The 27,629-nt window shown below is 37.3% G+C and overlaps 2 protein-coding genes across 5 annotated transcripts; one reads left to right on the top strand and one right to left on the bottom strand.

The window, feature by feature from the left end:
- Positions 1 to 1,959: 1,959 nt before the first annotated feature.
- LOC139149326 (protein phosphatase 1 regulatory subunit 14C-like) lies at positions 1,960 to 14,886 on the bottom strand. The gene is made up of 3 exons (XM_070721041.1): positions 14,553 to 14,886; positions 7,336 to 7,449; positions 1,960 to 5,163 (listed from the first exon to the last, which is right to left on the bottom strand). Exons 1-3 carry the CDS (start codon positions 14,727 to 14,729, stop codon positions 5,122 to 5,124), a joined length of 333 nt encoding a protein of 110 aa, XP_070577142.1. The 5' UTR covers positions 14,730 to 14,886; the 3' UTR covers positions 1,960 to 5,121.
- Positions 14,887 to 15,038: 152 nt separating this feature from the next.
- LOC139149325 (low-density lipoprotein receptor-related protein 11-like) lies at positions 15,039 to 26,423 on the top strand. 4 transcript variants are annotated; one of them, XM_070721037.1, is made up of 5 exons: positions 15,039 to 16,040; positions 18,438 to 18,557; positions 19,001 to 19,522; positions 20,468 to 20,650; positions 23,158 to 26,423. In XM_070721037.1, the coding sequence occupies exons 1-5, from the start codon at positions 15,419 to 15,421 to the stop codon at positions 23,568 to 23,570; spliced, it is 1,860 nt and encodes a 619-aa protein (XP_070577138.1). In that variant the 5' UTR covers positions 15,039 to 15,418; the 3' UTR covers positions 23,571 to 26,423. The 4 variants fall into 4 exon arrangements, with proteins under 4 accessions (XP_070577138.1, XP_070577139.1, XP_070577140.1 ...); XM_070721038.1 differs by having other exon boundaries at positions 15,040 to 16,040; positions 19,001 to 19,426; XM_070721040.1 differs by having other exon boundaries at positions 15,043 to 16,040; positions 19,001 to 19,204.
- The last annotated feature ends 1,206 nt before the right edge of the window (positions 26,424 to 27,629 follow it).

Here is a 27,629-nt window from a genome sequence, read left to right as displayed (position 1 = left end):
TTCCCCCATAGAGTTAACAAGGGGATGGCAGCCATTTTGAATTTCAAATATCAGTAACTCTGGTACCAAAAACTGCCCAGTGACCCCTGATTTTTATTATTGATTTTGAAAGAGAACAGTTTATAGTTTTGTTGAGGAAAGTTTGAACACACGAAAAATTGAAGTCTTCACTTTTGAGGCACATAATAATATCACAACCACATTGGTAAGATTAGCAGGAAGTCAAAGCTGCAGAGGAACTCGAAATTTGACAAATTTACAAAGGTTAAATGGACCTAAGATGACTGAAGAATTATAGATTGAATACGTTTCCGTCTAAAGCAGAAAGCTACTTGTTACATTCTGTGGACAGCCCCAAGGCGCAGTGTTCGGCCATTTCTACATGAATGCAGCAGAACAATCAGCCTAGACAAATCGTACAAATACAGTCATCAATGGGAAAATTGAATGTGATGGGTTTTGGTCGCTCTCAATGGCCCTGCATTGCAAGCTTATTCTCCTATTAAAACCTTCTCTCAACAACAAAAGACTGCTGTAATTTGCACTTTTGTTTCAGGCCCTCTCGACCGCATCATTTTTACTAGATCAGTACGGTCTCCCAAAGGGATATCTGTTTTCCAAATGTTTAGAATGAAGGAGTAGTTATTTATTAATATATTCCTTCAGCATCCGGTGATTTGTGAAGCACAGAAGCTCGCCTATCATTGAGTCTGTCTAAAGCTTTTGTTGCCATTTACTTTAACTTTCAATAGACAGTTGAGTGGAGAACTTTGCCTTGATTTCACCGTTACTTATCAAACATATTTTCATCACAATACCTAAATTGTAATGAGATTAAAGGCAGAAATAGACATTCACATTACACTTGCACATTGGTTCACAAATACATAAACCATATTGTAGTTGTATTAGAGAACTTGCACAAGTTCACAAGTAAATAAAACCATATTGTGGTTGTATTATTACAAGTAAAAGCAGTTTGAATAACATTTGCATTTGAAAAGGTGCATCATCCAGTGATGCTTGCAGGACTACTCCGGACTGCCCTCTAAAAAAACTCCCATGGGTTGTCAGATGTTGAATATTCATAAGATCTGACCCTATGCTCGCTGCTACTTGACACCACTGGTCAATACGATACCCTATGTCCGCTGGTTTTGTACCAGTTGTGCTAGGTTAAAAAGCTTGACCCCCAACAGATTCACGGTTGCTATGGACACACGGTTGTTTCTGCTTTATTTACTTTCACTGTGTGTAAGGGTTGTGTGTACAGTTCCATTATTTGTGTCTTGTGTAAACATTGTCAAGTATACATGCTTATACTGCTGGGGGGAAAAACTGAAACATGAACTAATTTCAGAGTCTGGCTTTTGATAAACATCTGTGCTGATCAAGCTTACTTGGACAAACACACCATTCTTCAAACAGATCATAATGAAACAGCCTACATCAACATGACATGAAATGCATTCTCTATTTCAGAAGGGCTGTTAATGAATATTATGTACTGGTAAGGTTTGACCAGTCAAAATTATCACCAAACAGAATATCTGTTATGTAATTTATCATGCTCCCACAAATGCATCTCTCTAAAATTTACATACAAGAGCTGTTGGTTTTCTAAAATCGAAATCAGAGATCAACAATTTAGAGGCCATCAGATGGCTGCTCTGAACACAGTCTCATACCCTGTCAAAATGACTGCCTTCTCCATTGAAGACATACTCACTCTAATTTATTAGTAAATACCCACATGCTTTTACCTTGACCTTCAAGTTCTGACCTGGCTTTGCCTAGACCCTATACGTCGCATATGGCCTCCGTGCGTGGTCGGAGGCACGGAAGCTGTAAGTGACATATAGGGTCTAGGCAAACCCGGCCGTAAGTTCTTTGAGAGTTTTTCAGAATACAAGGTGAATACAAAACCACCTGTTGGGGAAATGAACAAATATTTAACCAATCACACATTTTTTTTATTGTTTTTATTTACATGATGGCGTTTCGTGTAATATATATTATATATACATACAAGATATGAGGTACTTTGAAAACTTCAAAACATTCTCTAGGGCCTAAAATTATTCAAATATGTACTATTAAAACCTACTAATCTTCCACAAGGCACTATCTTTGTTATTCACAATTTTTGTATTAAAAATTCTTCAAAACTGAAACACAAGGTTTAGCATTTCTTTTACGCCATGCAAAATTTAAAATACAGTACTTTTAAAAGAACATACATACAGACAGTAAAACACATTGCTTTTACTGTCCATTTCGTCTTGAATTGAAATTGGTAATCTTTCTCTCATTAAAATTTTAGTTACTTTCACAACAAATCATTTGTCTACATGATACAACTGAAATAGCACCCAAAAAATGCTTGACTACAATTCTAGGAGGCAGTTGTACCAACTCTTTAAGAAGCCTCTTTCTCATGTATTATAGACTTATCAGACAGTAGAAAACACTGTCAATTGAGGCGTTCTCAAAGACCGGTACAAACAGTCAAAATTTATGCAAGTTCTGGTTACTTCTCTCATTAACACTTTTCTGAGCCGTGGTTTGCAAAATTTTACACTGACGAAAAATGTGCAAATTTTTCTACATTCTCCTAACAAGAACTCACAGAGAGATCTTCTTGATCTAAAACGCAAACATTTCAACATGGCCCAGAAAAGGTTAACAGACACTGATAATAATGCAAAAAAAAAGAAAACGAAAAAGACCGAAGCTACTGACGGGGGTAGCCGGCCCCCATGACTCACTTAAAGCTATTCTTCCACAGTCTCTATCACTTTGGCTTCAAAATCATAAGCAAAGAGAGAAGGAAATTAGGAGAGATCCCTGAATAATCAAAAAAAGTTCCTCATTTTCTTGCAATTTTTTTGTCGTTGCGTATATACATTTTCCTGGAAGTCTTCAGGTACCCTGTCTGTAGCAGGGTATAGGGTATCACAATCTCAGTAATACGTGACAAATTGATAAAAGGTGTCCATGGCAAAAGTTACTGCCTGATACAGGGATTGCATCAGGAATGATGAAATGTCAAAAATGTTTTTTTTTCTCTGTTCAATACACCATGCATCTTCATTGCATGGTAAAACTGTACTTATCAAAACTATCAAGACAAGCCAACTACAAAGTTGAAATTCATAAAAACTAGCAGATTAGCATTTGTCTGTGTGTGTGTGTGTGTGTGTGTGTGTTGGGGAGAGCATAGGAAGATGAAAAGAACAAGATGCAGATGTTGCTGATTACTAGCAATACAAAGGAGAAAATGTTACTGTACTGGATGAAATGAGTCAACATTAATGGCTGTTATGATAGTTACTATTCTGGTGCATGTAAAGGGATGCGGTTTCACCGACAAAAAAAACATTCACACACAATCATTCTCACTAGACAGAATTAGGCTAACACAAACACAACGCCGGTGTAAAAGCAAGCAGGTTACTGACAGGATCATTTACAATGTCATTTTTTTTCATTTTTTGTACCGTCCTTTTCTCCTCCTGTGTCATTTCATCCTTTGCCTCTTTCACAATCCTTACACTGGAATAAAGCCAGTTGCATTCTTAGTGATGTTCCGGGACCAGAACGATGGGATCTCCAGGAGTGAACGAAGGTTCAGATAATGTTGGCCATCTCTTAAAGTCGCACACCATACATAAGTTTTATAATCACTTGCTATTTTGCAGTGGAAATATTTGGAATTATTGGTTCTTTCAATCTTATCACATATACCTAGTACATATACAAAAGTAGTACACCATGACACATCATCAAAGATGAAATAAAAAAAACAAAGCAAGAAGTACTGATAGCTTGTAAACTTACAAGGACGGGAATGTTACGGCTTGCAAATGTCTTTCATGATTTGGATAAGATCAAGCAAATATCTGATTATATACTGGAGGAAGGTTTGCAGAAATTTGCTCGTTTCCCTTGGCCATGCAAATTCACCACACAATAGAATGACAAGTGAGATAAAATTCAAGCTGTGCTTGATGTGACAGACACTGCAGCAGTGACGTTCAAATAAATAAATTCAAAGCATAAAGTGACTTTTACACCATGGCATGAACCTGAACAGTCAACTAACCTGCAAGTTTATACATTTTTCAAAGTGTGCTTGTTGCTCATATTAATTTGCTTTTTTTTTACTCTTTTACATCGTTGGATCAACTGAAAACAGACAGAGTTTGATCTACAAGTGACTTGATGTGGAACAACTAGTGCTTAATACACCAACAGATCACTTGCTGCACGTCTTGATATCCCGGAGCGAAACTTGTGTGATGATTCCCCATTCTGCTGAAAACTAAGTACATGTACATACTCATAGGAGAAGTACCCACAGGCCAGCTATGATGCTATTGTCAACAGTCTTGTTTTCTTTGGCAAATTTTAGAAAACTTATCCTTACAATGCCAAAGCTTGTAGTAATTTATAAATTCTTAAATTTGATTTTCATTTTTCGTCTCACAGATTCTACAAATTGTACCATCCAGGGTCAGACAATTCACCTTCTTCGTTATTATGCATTTTTGAAAAAACATTGTTACAATCACGACTTGAATCCAAAAAAGTCATCATATGGGAGACCACTTAGTTCCACCACTGTATGTTGATCAAGTCAGTAAAAAAGAGTTTGTGTCAATTTTGCCTAGAAGGGCGCAAACGGAAATATATACACATACATATGTACACATTTTTTTTTTCAAATAGTTAACATTTGAAATATTATTGCAAACTTCACACTACACAGATATTTTTTTGTTTGTTTTTGTTTCTCACATATTGAATAGGAAGCTCTATTTTCTGCATAATTTATCAGTCACCCATTGACAGACCCATAACAACTTGCATATAGGCAAAAAAGCAAAGAAATATCACCAACTAGTTTATGTGTAAAAGAATCCTTGTCCACTGTAAAAACTGGGAAAAGTTTTCTTCTGCCGATGACCACCATGACCACATCTGTTGAGATGACAGTGTGTCATCAGCTAGTTGTACAGCAAGGTGAAATGTCTCAGAAAGCCTGTTTGCAGCGGCTATTTTTTTACACAGTCCAAACACCCATCTTTATTTATTGTACATCTGACGAGGGATCCTAGATTACAGCTTCTTTATCTTCTCCAACAATTCTTTGATAAATTCCTGAAATTAAATTTGGGAATGGAAAAGACACTCATCACACATAACAGAACAGAACAGAACCAGATATACTACATGTACCTGTACCCTACAGTATTTTCATTTTGGTACAGATGAAATACCCATTATTATTGTGTACTGCTATTTTACCCTATTGTTTTAGCATTAATGCAATTGAAAATACAAATATGATAGTTATTTGACTTTAAAGTCTACGACACTTTGGCTTCATGTGCAGAAGTGCATTTTTTGAATGTGTTCTAAATGTTTCACACTTGCTAAAGCCACAGACAACGTTGATTAGTGTTTTGCAACATTCACATAGGAGTACGGTAACAGTGTGTTCTGCAAGCTCAACAGGAACAAGTTTCTTTGTATACCTGGTCTTTATTTTTAATCCTGGACTTGACTTTTTTAAGTTGAAGCCAAGTACAAACACATGTATGCTGGATGGGACACAACAGGGACTGTGCCTGAGGTTTACAGGACGGCACAGAGTAATTATACGTAAGTAAACACTCCACGAGTAGCCACAAACAGCGTGGTTTTGATCTGCGACCAATAAATTCAAAGTTAGTATTTTTTGAGAGCTCCTGACAAAAAATCTGTAGTAGAAAGACTGATGTCATTAAAAGCTAACAGCTAGCGATGAGACTGATGGGCTGCATCACGGAAATGTATAATCATTTCGACTTTGCTGAAAGTTACTGTGAGATCCCAGCAAAACCTGCATATAGGTCCAAAGCTTGTATTTACAGTAGACCTACTTATGGCTTGCTTCAGAACAATTTAGCAGTGAGCAAACCTTTCACAGACATTCCCATATTTGGGTCAGTAGCTCTTTTCAGTGAACAGAACAAACACTGATATTAATACACCTGTCGTCATCAATGGGTGATGTGTAATCAAACTTCCTCCTTTCTGGTTGGATCGACTGTGACATAGCTATGAGGGATGCTCCATTTCAAGGCCACCAATTTGGATGAGAAGAAAATGAGATAAAATCCCTTTCAAGTCAAAAAGAACCCAGTGTCTGAAAAGTTTGGTTAACATGTGGAGCTACTTCACTTACCCGCTGAAAAACCTTTACATATTAACCAGAGGCAAATATGGCATCCTACATGATGGCATGTCACTGTATTACCAATGACTTTACCTAACCTTGGAAGTGTGAACAGGTGCAAGCTGAATGCCAAAATGTGCATTCCAACACGTACAACTCACAAAAAAACTGAACTCTGTGCATCTGGCTGTTTTTTGTAAACAGTCTTAAATGCTAGATAACAGTTCCTGGGGCATGGGCACATGTTTTCATCAATCAAAATAGTACTTTGTCATTCTTTCTTCACATATTTCCTTAACACAACTGACCTTTGTGCATTCAGTTGGAATAATCGGTTAGTATCAAGCTAATTGCTTTTTGGGTCACTGTCTCTTAATAGTAAATTTTTCATTGCGTCCTGTACTTTACACAACACAGTTGAAGTTTTCCAAGTTTTACAGACATTTACTTACTTTTGCAGAATTTCATAAATAACGGTACTGATCAGAAGTGTGTGTCATTGTTTGAAGAAACAGAGTGCTCTTAATAAACCCTTTGAACGCCAAAGTTAATTTTGTCACTTTTACAAAATATACCCCAGTCGCAAAATATACCCCAGTCGAATTTTTTTTCAGATTTTTGCCAAAATTTTGATTAAAAACTGTAGCCATTGAAATGTAATGTCCATTTGCTCCAAAATTATCAAAACAAATACAGAAAAATTCATAAAAATTGGTTTAATGTTTTCCATAAAATTTTGGTGGGAAATATTACAGCGCAAAGGGTTAATTTTGTGATGCCAAAGTACAGTCAGCGTAATGCCCACTTTCAATATTTTGTGACTGATTTTGTGATTTTGATGAAGCAGCATCTGTTGATCGATGATTGGACAGTCGATGATATTGCAACATGTCTGGTCACTGAAAATAATCTATTGATTATGGTTACAGGTCTTGTTACGTCAAGAAGCACAGTAATTTATTCAGAACAAACAGTGATTTCTCTGTGCCAGGATTTTTTAAAATTCCACAGAAAGACAGACTGTATTCATTTCTTAGAACAGTGCTGGCTAGTAATGCATTGTACAGTAACATGGAAGGATTTTGCTGAAAGATTTGCTTTTTCCGACTTACATCTGTAGGGTTTTTCGCTTCTTCCAAAATTTTTTCAATGGCTGTATATCTATCTTCTTCTGCTACTTCCAAAAGATTATCAAGATCTATTTCAACATCATAATCCTCATCTTCCTGCGGACAGAAAACACATATCATCGTGAGTTTATTCAGGTTGAATAATAAATGACGAGGATAAAATTTGTGTGAAATTGCACGTGTTGTTGAGCTAGCCACTATGTGAATCCATACTTGTGTGCACATGCCATCCATTTTTCGCAACTTCAAAATTAAGTAGTTTACATTTAAGCAGAGAACAATAGGTACATGTAAAGTATGGCAGTATTCCAACATTGCAACCTTGATGTTGATTTTGGGAGCTGTTGAATGGAGATATCCAGTTTACAAATTAAACAAGTCCAGAATGGTTAGGTAAAAGCCTGATCCTATTGTGAAGGGTGAGGGGGTTTTGTAAGCACGGTGTGTTTTTCACCAGCGGCAAAATGCAGAGAACTGAGCAAAAGCGAAGAGACAGAAGCCAAGAATGGCTCATTTTACAGGAGTAAACAGAAGCTGCATGCCTCATTGCCATCAAATTTAACATATTTGGTTACATGACATGGCGTGGCTATGCACGATTTGTGTTTTTTTTCACCCGATAATGGAGAAGTCTGTATTTCCAAATCTGCAGGATTCACCTGTCACTTACAATTACTTGTATGTTGTAAACACATCACAGCAACTTCCTAGTTGCAAGGGGGATCTAAACATCGATGGGAAATACAAGTAAAACACAGGTTTATAATGCTAATAAAAGCTTCACACCACTGCCATACGGTAATTTGAAAACACTTGTAATTCTACTTAAAAACACCAGACAGTAACTTCATGGTCTCTGTGTTTTAATCATATTTTAAACCTTCACACAGCTACTTAGAAACAGCCCAATCAAAACTGCATATGAAGGTATTATGCCTCTAATACTAATCTGAACTCGCTTCACACAATTGTATTGATTACATCATAATTACTAAGAACCTTCATCCCACGCTGTATTTCTCCGAAAGCTGTTCTATTACCAGAGCATTAGCATGTATTGTCTCATCTTCTCTGCATTACCAGGTCATTTTAACATTTTTAAAGCCTCTTGAAAAGCCGTGCAATTCTTTCCCGGTGATGAGACCTTGATCCACTTTTTGTTAAGTTTGAAATTCATGACTATGAATACGTGCAGTGAAATACCATTTTTAATTTGAATTGTGGCTGCCTCTGTCCAGTGTTAAGCCAAGTGTATTAATTAATTAAAAACCCGGAATTGGCAGAATGCTCAAGGATATGTAGACCTACGCTTTTTCACTCAGTGATTATATAAACTCCAGACGTTCAAATCAGATTCTTGTATTATAATGTAGATATTCACTGGCAAGAACTGCAGTAAATCGCACTAAGATACACACTGATTATATCCTACCCTTACTGAAGACTCATCAGACATTTTCACCCTTGGGAACAAACAACAATATAGGAAATGCATGGAAAAACTAAACTTTGTTTCCTCATCATATGGCAATATAGTGAAACAGTATTTTCATCATCACAGAAACTTCTTTAGTTCTATCTGAATACTTCAATCATCAAACATATAAATTTCTCGCATGTCGCTCTTTGTACTTTGCCCTTCTACCATATGTACATACTGGTTATGTTCATGCCCTCATTCCAAACATTTTTGTGCGTTTCATGGCCACTGTACGTGGATGTGAGTTTTTCTAAAATATTTTCCTACGATAAACAGGTACATGTATTCCTGGGGGAACCAAAACTGCTGGTTACTGTTAGCAAGAAGAGTAGAGTAACAATGTGATGTCGGCAAAAAAGCATGTGTATGCCCGTATTTATGCTTTTAATTTGTTGTACTAAATTCGAGTTTCATGTGATTATTTCTGATGGTTGTGAGGTATGTGTGGGCAATTTGTTGAGAATTAACGGACTTTAACCGACAAAACTGAAAATAATCAGAACAATTTGCACATCTGGAACAGCAACACGTGGTGAATATATTCCTTAAAATATGTATTATTTTCCCTAAATGTATACAAATCATTTCAGTTTGCCAATGCCTGATTAAAATACTCATATCTAAACTTACTAGGGAAGAAAATTGATTAAATGTCAGTTAGAAAACTAAGCTAAAGCAAAATTGGCAATAAATAGACATCCACCCGTTGACTGCTAAAGACAAATACCTACTGCAGTATAAATTCACCTTTGGTAATGGTGTAATGGTAAGAGTGTTTCCAATTCACTGAAATGGAGAAAAGCTTGACACCGTATTCCATAATGTTGCATTGATTTCACAATCTTTCAGATTGTAGGCAGTGATAGTTGCAAACACAGACACTGTCAGCTTTCTACCGGCCCTGGCATGACTATCACTAACCAAGACAAAACACTGCGTTCAAAACCATTCAGAGCATGTGCACAAAATTTTGGAGTTTAACTGTAGCTTGTCTCCACTTTGGTAAAGAGTGTATCACCCTGTATGCATGCATAGTTACATTTTCTACTGAATATTTTAAATTTATGGTAAGTTGAGGATTCTTCTTGTAACTATGATACAAATTTTGTGCTTTGGGGGGGCAACAGAAAAATGTAATCATTTGTAATATTTCAATCAAAAATTATATCCGACAAAATTATATTTCTGCTGTTTGCTCAATCTCAAAACCTGCTCATCAGTTTTAAAAAGCTTTGACAAAGAAAATCACAGTGTTGTCAAGTCACAATAATTATTGTATTTCATGATCGGAAATACAACAGGATAAGGGTTGCAGGACTTCCAAATATGAATGTGTGGTGTTTGATTTGTATTTTGCTACTCCAGCACCTGTACACCAAATACTAGGATGGTAGGTGATGCAATTTTGAGTTTTTAATATGGAAGGGACATACAGTACAAATGTAAATACATAGATACATACAAACAGATGCCACCTACAGTACCTACCACATAGCTCTGTTTGGTATACATGTATATACATATTGTATACCAAATGTGAGCAAAATATGAGCACATCACACCGAGGTTTACGTGCATTTGGTAAAAGCGTCATATGATTGGAAGATACAGGGAATCTGACAATGCTACTGTTCTGGCAACTGCCTCCTTTGGAAAACGGTCAAAACGAATTCAGGGACACCTTCTTAGAATTACTTCAAGATTAGTGGCTAGCACAGTCAATGGTGGCTTGCCAAAGACAAGTACTGCACGTCATCACACATCTGTCACCGCCATAAGTCATATCAAGTTTTAAATGCAATATGTAGTTTCAGTTGGTTAATACCCAGAATTGAGAAAATGCACCAGAAAGAGGCATGTTGACTAGTAGGTAGATCACATGTGGCTCACGGCTGTTCAACAGCGCAAGACACTATGACAAATAGATTGAACAGGATGTTTAGTATATATCACTAATATGTTTGCGATATTGCAATACAGCAATCACATTGGTATGTTAAATGGCTCAGTACAAATAAAAAGTTTTGGTAACAGGAAGAATAATGACCGCAATTTGCTACACCCAAAATATTTATTACTTGGCACATTGTTAACACAATCACAAAGCAGACCACAGCCATTTAGAGAAAGAGCAATTCAGCTTTGGGCAATGGTAAATTTTAAACAGAAAAAATGTGCACTTATGACTTAACGTTAACAAATATACATGTAGGAGAAAATCATTCAATAATTTCAACAGAGAATGCTTCACATCTTCACCAAAGCCAGAATAATTAAGCTTTGGACGATGGCAAATTTGAAACATGAGTACTGTGCACTTATTGCTAGACTTTAACAAAAACAAGAGAAAATCATTCAATAATTTCAACAGAGAATGCTTCACACTTATTGGTGTAGAGAAAACCGAAAAAAGACCAATGCGGTTCAGGTAATTCTGAAAAACTAACCTGACCACTCTAAAATAAAACTGCTACAAAATTTTCAGGAGCAGATTAATAGCAGCTACTTTTTCCCTTTTTTCAAATCAGATCAACTAAATTGTACGGTGTATGGATGCAACAATACAGCCACATTTCAGACAGTTGTTATTAGATATGCCCATGAGGTGACCTTAATTTGACTATTAAGACTCTCATGGTAGCCCTGAAATACCTTGCCTGTCAAGTACCAAATAAATTACAAGTCCTGCAGAGAACATACATGTACAAGTTCTAGGATCACAATATAGTATATTACACGCATTTATTAACCCTTTGAGCGCCACAGTCAAATTTTGTCGCCCTTATAAAACATACCCCAATCAATTTTTTTCAGATTTTCACTGAAATTTTGATAAAAATCTGTAGCCAATGAAATATGTTCATTTTGTCCAATATTAATAAAAGACTCACACAAAAATTCATAAAAATTGGGAAAAATGTTGAACTGAAATTTTGGTGGGAAAAATTACAGCACTCAAGGGGCTGAGCATAGACTCAGCCCTCCACTTGAAATGGCAGCTAGGGTAGTACATTCGGTCACAATATGGCCTAGACTGACCCTTCTAAACTTCAGCATGAGGTCTTCCTACAGCAAGTGTCCAGTTACTTGTTTTAAGTGGCCCAGCGGAAACATCACCAGGTAGTCCACAGTTACATATCATGAATGGAAATACCATCTGAACAGGAAGATAACCTTCAGTGACAGCATAAAATGCAATGGTGTACTGTAACAAGGAGGTCATTTGAACAGGCCTACTTTTTCAACGTTTTCAAAATGTTGCTTCTTTAGGTCACACTGTTTCCATGTACCGAAAACGACAGGGCACATGCCCCCACAAGTCCAAGGCCGTTACTTCCCATGTGCAGCTGAGAAGTGTACCCTATTAAAACATGCTTGCTGAAGGACAAATTTAGTATTTGCATTTACAAAGGCTGACTGACAAAACAAAAGACTTACTCTGTCAACATATCAACGTTTGGATTTCAAGGCAACGATCAGTAAATTGTTACGTGTAATATCTTTTTGCCTTGTCACCAGGCTGCAAAACAATCTTAGGAAGAAGTTATTATGTTTCTGTATTTTTTTCAAAATATAATGGTGCCATGCAAAGCTACATTTTCGGACCTGAAAACAGTAACTAGCCAACCGAAACATGTTAGAGACACCTGCCCCCAAATACACCTGAAACAACCAAATAAATATGTGCAACTTTGCAATGTTCATTTTGATGACAGATCAATCTTCACAAATCACGGCCATTGCTTATGATCTCAGGGCTATTAGCTTTCTTTCTTCCAATGGGGTCAACACTTGACAACTGCTCAGTTGAACTGAGCTGAGAATGGGGTCAATTTTCAATAAACTTGCAGTTCAAAGTTCCCCGTAGAAAATTCCATTTGATTTGATATGTGTATATTGTGTTCCATTCAATACCCGTCAAAATTTGAATGTGGTCTTTTGTTTTGAGAGGTCATCTGAACTTTTACTTTGTAATATTTTTACAGATGTCATGGGCAGTAAATACAGGTAGGTGTACCATGAGGGATAACTGTAGTTGCCTGGAAAATGAACACTGTGTGTCAATCTTGGCTGCTGGTACTGTCTATTCCTACTACTTTTTGGTAACAGTTTTCTTGGCCTGCATTACCAGTATTGAAGAAACCATGAGATGCACTTGCTGTAATATATGTACAAATGGTCAAAAAAGCAACAGCAGCAGATGATTTAGAGAATGCAATGATGTTTTGTGAGAACAATCTGTATATTTGGCAACAGAACTTGCAATGGAATATTACCAAACGTTTCTGTCAGAGCTAAGTCCATAATAATGAAATGAAAAACTGCAGCTCTTTACAGATTTACATACACTTCAACAAGTTGTTCACAACTTGGTTTTGATGTATACACAGGAGGGGGAATATCTTTCATTGACTCGTTCATAAATCAAGATTAAAGCTTTGCAAACCACATGACAACAATGTCAAGTACTGTTGAGATATCTGCATACTGACTTGAGTAATGTGGGGCATGGCCACTTGAAAAATTATTGCAAAAACCTGGAAGTTCTTTCCTCAAATCATGACATACATATTTTTTTTGGTGGTATATAATAATTGTTGTCAAATAAGTAAAATAGTATGTGGCAAAACAACACCCTGATGCAATTTCATAGTCATTTGTTTCTAAATCACTGTACTGCTAGCGATGATAAAAAAGCACACACACACATCCACTAAGAAAACACTTTTCCTGGCTAAGAGAGAGCTAGTTTAACAAATTTTTTAATATTACAAAATACGTTCAAAGTAAGAGTTCAAGGGTTTTGTTCGTCTAACCCATTTGTGCTTACCCAAATGCACAGCCACTTACAAAATGAAATAATTTCGATATTAGAAAATCAAGCACATGTGTGGTTTAAATCTGTTTTTTAGACTACATTTTAAATGTTTTTGCAGTTTTTTTAAAATTTTTAATTACTTTTTGTGATGTGTAAATCTTAATTTCTGCGTCCTTGATCACTTTTATCGTGGATATTGACGTTTTATAAATAAATTATTATTAATGTGTACAGTAAGACTTTGACGTTGTGTTCTGCGACGAAAACTATAGTATTTACGTGCCTAATAACTATTCCTCACGACACGGTGAGAATAATATGAACCGTGGTCGGAACCATAGGTTATACCTCCAAGGCTCCATGATGGAACTCAAATATTGAACTAAACGACTGAATGTAAATACGTAAATGTTTCGGGAGGCCTTTCTAAAGTGTCAAACCCGACAAACTCTCGTTTGCTTAGATTGGATCGGTAATAAACTATTGTGTGCCAGTCGACATAAAAGATAAATGATATGATATAAGTAACATAGTAATGGCTTTTCAAGTTCATGTGATTGCATAGCAGTGATGGCTCGCTAGTTACGTGGAGGAGCGACTCAGCAGAGGGCATCTGTCACGAGAAATGCTCACTGAACTGTGACCAATCGTCCACGAAACCCGCGACCTCAGATACATGACTAAACATTTGATGATAGGGAAACCCTTCATTCAGTTTGTCGTAAGACACCAACTTGACGATCCGCTGCACACACATTATGTGATGCCATTGTTTGGCCATCTGACGAGGTCATTGCAGCATTCTATTCGATAATTTTGGCCGCGCACGGTATGGATTCACAAACGTGCGTTCAGACACTGTATTCCGCAGGCACACAATCATATCCTCGTAATACTCACATCACATTCATATAATTCCCTCAGTTCCTGGTCCATCCATTCTTCAACCTCTAACCGCCTCCTCGTCCTTTTAGGATCGTATTTCTGTGTGAGGTGGTTCTTTGATCTGGCATTTTTCTTCGCTAAGGAAGAATTCAACTCTGAATTCTTATCGTCAAAGCTTACTTGCGACGCCATGCCTCTGGAGTTATGGGGGCAGTCGAGTCGTAAGCGTACACGAACAAACAGTTCACTTCACCAATCTTAACATTGATATCATTGCGCTGTAATGGGGGCATTTCTAGTTCTCTTCTGGTACTGATTGTACCTTTTCGTTGTTCGAAATGTTACCTTAATTATGACTCCAATTTCAGTTGAGCAAAGAAATTATTTATTGCATAAGACGAGTTGCAACAAGCCAACAAGATCTTTGGAAATACTAATTTGTTGGGACTTTTTTATATGACAAAGTTAATAGTCTTCCGCGACCTAAATTACAGTACTGTACGACATAGTACATGTAGGTAATCGCTTAAAGTTCTGATGAAGACTTGAAATGTCAACAATAGAGTCCATCGCTATCACTTGGATGTTTGTTATTTTAACTGGACGTGTTCATTCCAAAGAATTAAATGGTATACAATTCTATTAGTTTTCATTTGAGTGCAGCTGCCTACGTACGTTCTCCCGGAAGCACACTTCTGATCATGCGCATTTTATACAGCGTCGCCATATTTGTGAACTGTGGAACAACAGCAAGTGTCGACACCAACAGCACACACACCCATTCCAGCTGTTTTCTTCAAAACTAAGGAAGTTCCTCCCAAGAAGCAGTGACAACGGACCAGTATTGTTAATTTTCGAGAAATGCATAGCTGAGTGTCGCCATGACGTATCTAGCTGTGTCAATAGTTGTTCTAACCTGTGCGTGTATTGCATCTTCTGACGTTCATGGTGTTGTGCCGAAGAAAGGCTATCCACACACTGGGAACTCTGTACCGGATACGGGTCGTAGTTGGGTCCGCCCGGCTTTCGTTGAGCCGCAACGAGAAGAGTCGGTGAAAGATCAAGAAAAAAACGTCGATTGCCTTGACTATTTTCAGGCTCACACTGATTCAATTGTCCGCACGAAAGATTCGTTGAAGGCTGGTGCGACTTTCCTCAACGCGCCCAGCCCAATAAGCGACATTGATGAGTGTATGGGTTGGTGCCAGTGTGGTGCTGACGATGAGCAACTCAGATGTGATATGGTGGTCTTTGAATCAAAAAATAAGAATTGCTACTTGTTCCGCTGTATGTTCGACGGAGAGAACAAATGTCTATTTGCACACCACCAAGGTTACACCAGTATGGTGTTAGACGAGAATGCCTTTTCCAAAGCGAGTGAAGCTGAAGCGCATGCACAAGATCTGGAGGGCTTGGCCGATTCGGAACCGACAGAGGCACCGCAAGTTACAACTACAAAAGCTTCTACAACGACTTTATCAACAACAACAACAGAGAAAAAAAGTGAGGTTATATTTACTTAAGTATATTAAAGCACTTTACACATCTTGACCCTTCCCCGGGGAAGGGAAGTTTGTTTTTTTCTTATAAACGTTCAACCAGTCACCTGTGTTCTAAAATTCAGCCCTGCGCCCCATAGACGTGTGTGCTTATGCCTGAGAAGAAGAAAGTCAGGAAATCAAATGGTTGTAAGATCTATGCCATGTCATCTTCGGCGTTCAATTTTAATGTGAAATTAGCAAGTTAATCTATCATTAACTGTCGATAGTTCCTTACCATTCTCAAAATTCAGACCTGATACTTAATTTGCTTCAAAAATATTCATTTTGTGTGATTTTCGGCTGAACTCAACAGACAGATCACCAAAAGATTATCGTAAGCAACTTTCCAGTCACCTCTTGGGCACATCTTCCTATTGACATTAGCGAAGCCTACCCATGCGGGTGGACTGGAATGTTGCCCATGCTTATGTTTTGCCAATGTGTCATTCAAACTCTCTCTGCCAAAAATCACAAGAAATGAGCATTTTTTAAGCAGATGAAGTATCAGGTATGAATTTTCATGTGAGTTTAGGCTGAGTTTGAAAGACACCTTGCCAAAACAAGCATGAGCAACATTTCATTCATCCCGCATGGGTAGGCGTCACTAACGTCAGTAAAGTAGAGGTGTCCATCGTTCAGTGTGAGGTGACTGGAATGTTGCTCTCGCTTATGTTTTGGCGAGGTGTCCGTCAAATTCTGCCGAAATTCACACAAGCATTTTTGAAGCAGATGAAGTATTAAGTATGAATGTTGAAAATTATAGGGAATGATCGACCGTTACATGGATGAACTTGCTAATTTCAACAGTAAAATCGAACGCCGAAGATGACATGGCATAGCCCTTATAGCCATTCTGTTTCTTGACACATGTATGGGGTGCATTGGCGCAGAGCAGAGTTTTAGAAGTTACAGAACACAGGTGACCGTGGTTCAACCATCCAGTTAACTTTTTGTTGATGAGGTTCAGTTTTGTGCATGTTACCAGTGAGGTAGACATCTTGCTTCTACCTTTAAGGTCTTTCGAACAGATTGTTGTACTTATCTACACATGGCAACATCATAAGATGTAAGTCTGACAGGATTGTAAAAGGGGAGCTTCAGTCATGCTCCTGCAACAGTGTTCTGTGCCAAAGTTTGCTTGAACATGCGGGAGATACTCTCCTTCATTGAATTACCATGCAGAATGATTCTTGGATGATATCCAAGAACACTAACCTGAGTAGAATCTTTAACATAGGTCACTGTCCCTCCACCACCAGTCATGGTGGAGGAACTGTGTGTATGTCAGTGCAGTCTTTATATAAAGTTGTGTTGGCTAAGGCAATGAGAAAGATAAGAGGAAAGAGTACCATAGGGCCCCTCCATGGCATTCTTTTTTTTTTCTTAGGTAGGATATACAACACTTTAAGTATGCTAACCCTAATTCTAAACCCTTACAAAAGTTGTATTTGATACACTTCTTCCAAGGAAAGTCTGTGACTAAAGTGATTCCCAAGTATGAGGGGCCTAAAGAACTCTTGCCAGATGAGGTATAACAATCACAGTAATGGCTAGTATGCAAGTGTAGTCTTTCAACTCCGAAGGGATGGTGTGTTAGTTTCTGATGAATATTACTTACTATATTGTTACATGTATAATGCATTTATCCATAAGTAAGGTTTTCACATCATGAATATTAGACATCAATGCAATGTATAGATACATGTTTACCCTGACATTCAGTCACTGTAACCATAGACCCTCTTTTCTCGAGGGTCTATGCTGTAACATCAGGCTGAACCCATATAACCAATCACTATCAAGTGAATTTAACATTTCGTGTGAAACATCAACAGACAACAAAACTTGTTTACTGAAACATCAACTTTTTGGAAAACTAACGTTGAGAAGTACAATTCTTTCATATCACATCAAAGACCTTAAATCAATGGCTACTTTTCATTAAAATGTCTGCAGCTTGACTCATAGTATATATCTAAATAAGTGAGAAGCATCCCGATTATTTTGCAGGCAGTGGCTTCTCAAAAAGCAAGTGTAGTTCTGTTGACATAAAAAGTTCATGTCTTGAAAGTGAAATTTCACTGATTTTAAAACAATTTGGCAGGTTTTTGTTAACAAGGGAGACTTGAATATTGAAACACTTCATCTTGGAGGAAACACATTTGGCACTAACAAGAATATACGGAGGTGTAGTTGTATACCAAAGTTTATTTTCACAATAAAAGTTGATATGTCATGTGTAACTTTTGATGCCCAATCATGTACAGACACACTGTATACAGTTCAAGCAGTAACAGAGAACTACTCACAATGTGTAATTGCTTTGCTATTTTCCATCCATTTTCTCTTTTATTGGCAGAGGTGCCATGTGCTCGTTATGAGTTTCAGTGTGATAATGGGGATTGCATTGGGATATATCATGCATGCGATGGTATCCCACACTGCCTTGATATGTCTGATGAGCAAGGCTGTAGCTATGGTAAGAATAGGTGTCACAAATTAGCTTGGTGTCAAGTTCATGTGCTTCTACCTATGGTGACTACTCTTCTCTCCACCCTTTGTTATTCTCTTAGACTTTGAGATGTAACTTCTCCCCCATGAAGTGTTTGTCCTCCTTCACTTCTGTGCTGTTCCTCTCTTCTCTGCTATGAACTTCTTGTTTAGTGTTGATCCGATGTCACAACAGTCAACGTATGTGAAACCAGGAGAATTGATTGATATCATGCCCAGGAAGTATATGTAGCTGTGTAATTGACTACATGTGAAAATGAAGACATCTACCAATACATTGCTATCAACACAGTCAGCTTTCCTTATACTGCATTCTAGTAAAGCTCTGGTGTTCTGCTGTCTAAGGTATAACGGTACTTTCCTTACTCTGCTAACCTATGGCTTTATATCTGTGTAATATTTCCTTCATAGTGAAGCATGAAGAATCTGTCAAACCTACGCTTAAGCAAGAAGACCCTGACCCGCCAGCTTCCCAGCAAGACTATTTCTATAACCGTAATCATAACTCTAACCCCAGACCTGGCACCCAGCAGGAATTGGGTCAATCCAACGATTATGAAGATCTGAAAAATTACTACCAACAGCATTACGGACATAATAACAATAACGATAATAGTGAGCGTTACGAACACAAAGACAAACCATCACTCAAAGGGCACTCGCAAGATAATGTAGACAACCAACGTTATGATAACTGGAACGGTGGTGATAGAGACAACGGCTATTACACTAACCACAACAGTAAAAATCATCCTAACAATCGTGGTAGTTCTGAGCAGCGTCACCAAAATACTAACAAAGATAACACTTATGGCCATAACCCCAAGAATGAGCATGGTAATTACAGACCTGGTGGTGCTAGCTATAACACTGATGATGACAGGGGATGGACAGGAGGCAAACACCGGCCAGAACCTGACCATCAGCTTCAAGGTGGTGGAAGAAACTTCTATGAAACTGTAACTGCACGTGCACCTTATAATAAGCATGTTGATCCTTCCAGATATCCTGCACAATACTCTCATCCTGAACCTAACTATCTTTTCTCTGAGTCTGTCCAGGACAACAATGGTAACATCTCTCTTCTTTCTATCTTTCTTTTTAGTGTGTTTACTAACATGGAGACGGTGCTTCACAGAATTCAGGATATAGTGAAATCACGTGATCTCACTATATCCGATAAATTGTTCTTTCTCTAGATGTGTAAAAACTTGCAACAAGCGTTTTACTAGATTGAAGCTGAAATTATCTGAATTCTGTGTTGTACTTTAGCGTTATGGTATTGCATTTGTGTGTGGTTTATGTATGCATGCTTGATGCTAAATAATAATAATGAGTACTACAACTGACTGACAGTGCACAAGTTTTAATTGTTGCATGTTTGTTGTTTACTTCTGTTGTGGTCTATGCAGCCTCATGTCATGTCTTATACAGCATGGCCAGACTTTGAGCATAATAAGTCTGTAACATTGCTTGTAATTGTGGTCTGTAGCACACATGCATGGCAGCATGGCCAGACTTTGAGCATAATAAGTCTGTAACATTTCTTGTTATTGTGGTCTGTAGCACACATGCATGGCGCATGTGCTTTACGTGTCATATGGTACATGTATATGCATGATTAATGTTTCAAGTTTTTCCTTTGTAGGTAGTTTACAGTCACTGTCCTGGCATATACACGCTGCTTCTACTCTGCTCTTCACAAATTTAATACCACACAATTGTATGCTGTCTGCTTTTCACAAAGCAATTCACAGACATTGAACCACAAGTCACAGAGTGCTATCAATGTTCTGACCACATACACCTTCCTCACAGGGGTTGGATTGTCGTTGACTGACCAAAACTTCCTCTCAATGCTTTGTATGCCTTCAACAGATTACAGCAATCCTTGGTATTACCTGAACGGGGACGACAGGAACCATGAAGATTTTGAGAACTCAGAATACCCGGATATCGGTGATGAAGACAACGACAATGATGATGATGATGATGATGCTGAGGAGGAGGGATATGATTACGTCGAGGATACCGAATCACCTGCAAAACATAACTATAATGGTGGGTGCTTTTTAAGTTGCCTTTGAAAAGCATGGAAATCAAGCATTTATCTTGGGCTGTTTTTGCGCATATTTTTCGATTTGTTGAATGAGATACATGAATGCTGAATGTCAGTCATAATAATGTTATTTGTCATCAGTGTTCCCGCTAACGCTTATTTGCTCGCTATTTGTGCAGTGTCTCCGACTGCCCTTGCAGTGGAATGTCATGTTTTGTGCAACTTTAGTTTCAGTCATTTCGATTAGTATTAGTTTTGGTAACAATAAACATCAAAACTCGGGGTGAAATGTGCGATCTCCATGCCAATTTTACCTCCGTGTTTTGAGTTTTATCGCTTGTTGGCGGCGCAGTTGCTACCAACACAGGGTATACGTACGCGTTCAGAGTACGTTGAGACTATGCGACCAGATTTACATAACTACCGGTAGGTAAATCAGCATATTTACAGAAGATGCAACATGGCTGCCTCTGTGGTCACCGTACCCTTCAGGTACCAAAGCCTAAGTTGCTCACCTAGTCAAAACCTCAGGGGGAACACACTCACCAATATTGATGTATAACATGCTGGAAAGCAACCCAGTGTAAATTTCACGGATATCCCGTGTTCAGCAACTTTGCCAAACACCACCTTACCTGAAAACTGATTACCTGGAGTAAGACACCGTCATTATTCTGAACAGCTTCAACGAAAGGTATCACTGTATGCCTAGAGTCTTGACGAAACCATGCTATGGTTGACATGTTAGCTCAGTGTTTGTCAAATATCTTAACAAAAATTTCATGTGTTCAGAAACAAATATCAAAAGGAAAAAATAATGGAAAGTTGCTTTGCATTATGTGTGTCTGAAAATTCAACTTTGGTAAAAGTGTAGCATTTGTTTACCTATTGATCAACCAATTAATGAACAGACAACTATATCAAGCAAAGTTGCAAGCTGCATACTAGATAAGCCACAACCAATAGAAATTCAGATGAATTTTGTTGCTTTGCACAAGTGATCGGTGCAACTTGTTGATGTTGATTTTCATATTATCACTTTTCATAACATTGATGGTAACAAAGTACCAGGTTAACCATTTCTGAAACCGTAACTTTAAATGTCTGGTCAAAAGTTTCTAAAAATTATGTGAATTTCAGTCAGTTTCAACAACGAAATTTCTTGACTTTGTCATTTTATTGCCCATGAAAGGTAAAGTGCCACTCACACATAGCATCTCTGCAGAAATTTACAAATCAGAGCTTTGTTGCATTCACAGACATTTTGATAATTGACCTGACCATTACATTTAAAACAATGAAATAGGTAACATTGCAAAGAAAGCTGTAGAGTCATTCAGTAGCAGGACTATTGTTTACTGCTTTTTGGACAAAGGAGAGAAAGAATTGTGTTTACAAAAGACTTCACATAAAGTAAATTTATTGACAAAAGATATTGTGGTTCACATAGGCAATGTGTTTTTTTATTGTCTCACTCTGCTCATACTCTGTCAATGTGGGTCAGCTCATATTGAAAGCTTAAGAGTAAATCATAAAAGGCAGGTCAGAGTTCACCACAGCCAGCAATAAAACTGAAGTCATAATTTTTATTTATGTGTACATATATTTCTCATGTTAATATTGCAAGGAAGTATTGGCAATTTTTTATTTTTTTATTTCTGTGTGATTTCAATCTTGGAAGCTGATCCTAACCAGTGGAACAGAACCAGGTAGACATAAATTATGCAGTTTGTTTGAAGCTTATTTATGTGTTGGCCAACTGTAAAAGGCACGCAGCATTTGTTAATTATGGATGAGCCTGATATATCATGGTATATTTTTTAACTACCCCGTCCATCTGTTCTTTATTTCCGTTTCTCTTTCCTTTCCGAATAATTAAATACTGGTAAAGTGTAATACTGTAATACTGCAAGATTTAAAATATATTCCTTAATACTACTCATAGCTTGCAGGAAAGATAATGTGTATATATTTATTTGATGATTCAATAGACATAAGGTGAAATAAAGCTCGGTTGAAAGATTGAAAATACACATGGCACCCACATGTGCAAAAAATGTACAGTGTGAATATTAAAAATTAAAAATTAAACATTGAAAGAATTAAGACATTTTTTTTAACATTGTGAAAATAGAAATGTTTGGACACTGTTTTAACATTTTATATCCATGACAACCTGATATCCTTGGTGATTTATACATTCTTCACCATCCTGTAAACAATATAGAAATTGGCAAATGTAAATCATTGAGGATTATGTGAATTAATCTCTGACATTTATTCCTATGACAGGGTAACATTACAATTACTCTTTCTGTCATGGTTACAATAGACAAATCCTTGAATTTAAACCAAAGTAATTGAGTTGACACGGTGACATTTAAATTCCACTGAAACATATTTCTTTTATTTCCCATAAATCTCGAAGCAAATCCTTCCAACAGGAAAAATGGAATATTGAACCTATGTAGTATTTCAATAAACCCTTTTCCTCCTCGTGTCCACACAGGAAAAGCTGAAACTGCCGCGCATCAAGAACCGACCAAAGCAGCAAACGTGGAGGTGGAGACTGTACCAGCTGAGAATGCAGGGGAACCGACTGAACAGGTAGCTGAGAACACACCTGAAGGAAAGGAATCTGACAAAGCAACAGAGGCACCACCACTAAAGAATAGCAAAAACTCCACCCAGACCCATGAAGAGGAGGTCGGAGTTGAAGAGATCAATGGCAATGGCTCAACAGGCCGGACTCTGCCAGAAACCAGTGCCATACTTCCCCTAGCCATTGGCCTGGCAATCACACTGCTTTTGCTTATCATGGTGGCCTGCCGACTGAGGATGGTAAAGAGGAAGTTACGCTATGGAAGACCACTACAGAAATCACAGGAAGCTGACTATCTCATCAATGGAATGTATCTGTAGATTTTTCACGCTTTCACATCTCTACGTTACTTCTAGCCTTCATCAGATGGGCAATCTTCTCAACATTATTCTGCCCTCTACCTTCCACCATGTTTTCTTTTGTTTCTTTCTTAATTTATTTTTTAATGACACTTCAAATTTTTAACAGTTCCAAAGGCCAGGAGTCAAAGTTTGACAAGAAATCTGGTTGTAAATTTCACAGTTGATGTACAGTGTCAGGAAGGAAACTCAATATAAAACAAGGAATTTGTAAGCGTGCACTGCACTCTGTTTACACACGTTTTGATATTAAATGTGACCCCTTTCCCTCTACTTTTTGCCACAGGGTACAATTATTCACCAAATTACTCCCCTTTCTGACTTTGCATCCCCTATGACTTATAACAGCTTGAATATTCTCACATCCTGCTGCATTCTGAACCGATTACCAAGGGGACTTAATTGGAAAATAAGGTGACTTCAGGTCAGAAGCCGTGTTTTGTCGATCTGTATCGCTTCTAGGATACCATTGATCAACAGTTTGGTAGCCTGGCGATAGATAGTTAAGTAGGAATGTACCCTGTGTCTTGTCATCAGGGATTTTTTTTTACAGTTCCGCAAAGGAGAGTGTGCTAAGGTAGTAAGATTGCTGAGGGAAATATTTGACTGCGTGTCAAAGTTTTCTGAAGAACTCAATCACGCTTTGTGATTAAAGTACAGATTATGTAACAATAAAAAGAAAGTATATGTACACAAGAAAATAGTGTACAGTACAGGATTTTTTGAGATCATTAGCAATATAATGATAGATGTCTTGCTAGTCCTGAGACACATTTAGAATGAATGTTGTTCATATAGAGATTTCAAAAAGTTTTTTTGACTTTTTCATGAATGAAATGTTAATATCAAAGCATATGAATATAGGTGTGACTATGAATAATTTAAATAAAAATGACTAAACTGAATAGGACAAGAATTCGTACAGTGGAGACAGTACTTATAGACTTTTGACAATTAGGTAATAGTCAATGAAATGTTTGATGTCAGTGTCATAATGTGTTTTTCTGGGTTGAAGCAAAGTGAAAGTGATGGGTAATGCTTGCAAGGACGAATAGTTGATAATTTGTGAAGATGTGTTTAGATGTGGAGTAGGAAGTGTCATAGGTTGGCATAAGATGCATTGACGCAACAAATGTTATAATGAAGGAAGGCATGTGGGCATCCAATGAAAAGTGTGTCTTGTGTGCCACTGGTGTTGTTCTGATGTGACCTCTGGCACAGCGCCAACTTTTCCTGTAAAAAGACACAAATGGTGATAACATTTAGTGCACTCTGGTTGTTCCTAGTGGATGCATTTTAAGAGAAGTTTGAACTTTTGGGCTTTGTCTGCAATATACCAATGGTATGTGTAAATCAGTACACTAATATGTTAAAGAAAGACAGCATGGATTGATTAGTGGATACAGAAGTAGACACTAGTCATGCTCATGATATGTAAATTTTAATCTAGTAATACAGCAGTGTTCATTTAATGGGGATTTCATAACACACATGGTGACCGTGAATGCACAGTGTTTCCAGACAGCAGCCTTGGGGATATACGCTTACTTTGGTCAATAACATATCATTTGCTGTTTTTTTTATTATGCTGATGTATAAGTTTTGTCAGTGCTCTAATCAAGGCCTGTCAACTTTTCTACCACTTTATTCTGATTGCCCCGAATTTAATGATAGCAATCAAACAAAAATATGTGCAGGAGAATAGATCATAATAATTACGCGCTGATATGCAAATCAGTTGCACCTCAATAATTTGCGGTTGCGACCATCACAGTGTAGCCATCTGTGAAGATTTTTTTTTGTATTCAGCCAAATCATATCATTGATAAACTTAGAAAATGACAAAACGATAGACATTATCAGCACACAACAGGGTCATATTGATTCAGTGTTAGTCAATCAATATCACTTTGTTGTTTTACTATTTTGCAAGATATTATTTACACTTTATGTTCTCTGTACCTTCTGTATGTGGTATTTCCATATCAGAAATATTACCTTCTGGTTTCCAAGTTTTCTTGTTTGGGTTAGAAAGAGCTCTATATTTTCCATGCTATTTATCAACAAATATGTTCATGTGTTTCTTTTTCCAACCTTTAGTTCTAAGACTAACTATCAACACTAGATACCTTCTGAAGAGTCAGGCATTATCACATGCAGGTGATCCCAAACATGCCTTGAGTAAAAGGCACTTGTCCCAGATGTGTGCTGACCATGCATCTCCACTGCATTCCATACGTCAATGTTGTTAGTCTTTGCACTTCAGTGATGTCATGTACAACATTTAATGCCCCCAGTAGTGTTTTCAGCAGTTACACTTGCACCTGGGAGGTTTTTACTCAGTAGTGACTGATAGAGATAAGTGAATCACACACGTCTTTAAGTTTCCTACAGTCGTAGTTTTTATATTGTGACAAGACCTGGAAACCAAGACCAACTCTGTAGTTATTATTTTCCCAATCAAGGCCTAATAGTCACCATTCATCTGGATTCCACTGTCACATTCATAACTGGAAACAACTATGTTTCATACAACAGTGTAATTCAATGTCAGTATTTTTGGATGTTCAAAAAAATGCTTGCAGTTGCACATGGAAAATATCTGTAATAATGTCTGTGCAGTGCCATAAGTAAAATGGACAATAAAAATTGAAGCAAATCCGATCTTATTTGAGCAATAGTACATAGGCTGATGAATTCTGTATTGATGTAAATAAGCCACGTAGTACAGTTGCGGTGTGTTTACACAAAATCATGATATGAAAGATTTCTATTGTTGAGATTATTGTCATTTTGTAAACAGTAGATATATCACTGATTTGCATATTGTCAATTATTTTAGAGGGTATAAATTTTGATGTAAAACGTTTTCCAGAAAATGATGTGATAATATATATGTATATATATAGCAAAATTTGTGATGATGTAGATATCATAATCTTTTATTTTATCCTATAATTCATGAGTTGGGTGTTTTTTCTCAGATGATGTACAGTCTACTGGTTCTACAATCGTCTGTTGCTTAGATATTAAGCTTTCACGTACAGCTAGTCTGTCGTCATAGTAACTGGTTCACTCGTAGGTGATTTACTTTAGAGGAGGGGTCTGAACAAGAGTTCGTGTGTCACTAGGCTTGAATCAGATCAATGAATTCAGTTATGTATCTCCAGTCATTTCTCAGGTCTCAGCTGTTTGGCAAAGACAAGAATCACCATAGTGTTACTGCTTAGACCAATTTGCGGGGTGACCGTGACCCTGCGGAATGACTATTGTTTAATGTTGAAGTTTTGATATGTACATGCTATCTCTTCATGTCTCTAGGTATAGCTGGAATTTCAAAATGTGTCAAATTGCTATCCAAATGTTTTAAAGAAAGAGATGTTTTTATTCATTTATCACAAGTGAATGAAACACGGTTCTTATTTTATTCTATTCACTACAGTTGATATTTTTTGCACCTTCGTTAAAGCTGGTCAATGAAAGTTTCATAGTCACAAGTATCTGCTTTAATAATGACAGGAAAAGAGTGAGATTTGCAGATGTCTACACTAACCCCAGGTATCCTGTACAACAGACATGTATGCCAGCACATCAAATATGTAACACACAGTCTGATAGAATATTACATGTATATCATACCTGAATGTTGCAGTTGCTTTTCCATGCATGGAGTTCTGTCATCACTTCCTGGAATGCATCCAGACTTTTGCTTTGTCACGCTACCTTTCACTATGCAAATAATAATACTGTGGTTTTACTGCAGATACAAGACGTTTTCAGGAAACAAGTTTACGTATTTCATTATTGCATCAATGCTCTTCTTAAAAAAACATGTCTGATACCTTCATCGTTTCATCAATGCTTAATTAGCTATTTTATGTATGTTTGGACCAGAAAGCATTTACATATCTGCATGAAGTGTTATGTTTAAGTCCAAGGAAAGGTATTACTTTTGTTTGAATCTAATGTGAAGTATATATTGCAGACAAACTAATATATATATAAATTTATTTCTTCTTG

This window comes from Ptychodera flava, chromosome 14 (genome assembly GCF_041260155.1).
Source record: "Ptychodera flava strain L36383 chromosome 14, AS_Pfla_20210202, whole genome shotgun sequence".
NCBI lineage: Eukaryota > Metazoa > Hemichordata > Enteropneusta > Ptychoderidae > Ptychodera > Ptychodera flava.
The sequence above is the reverse complement of the archived record's forward strand: the minus strand, read 5'-3'. Positions and strand labels throughout refer to the sequence as shown.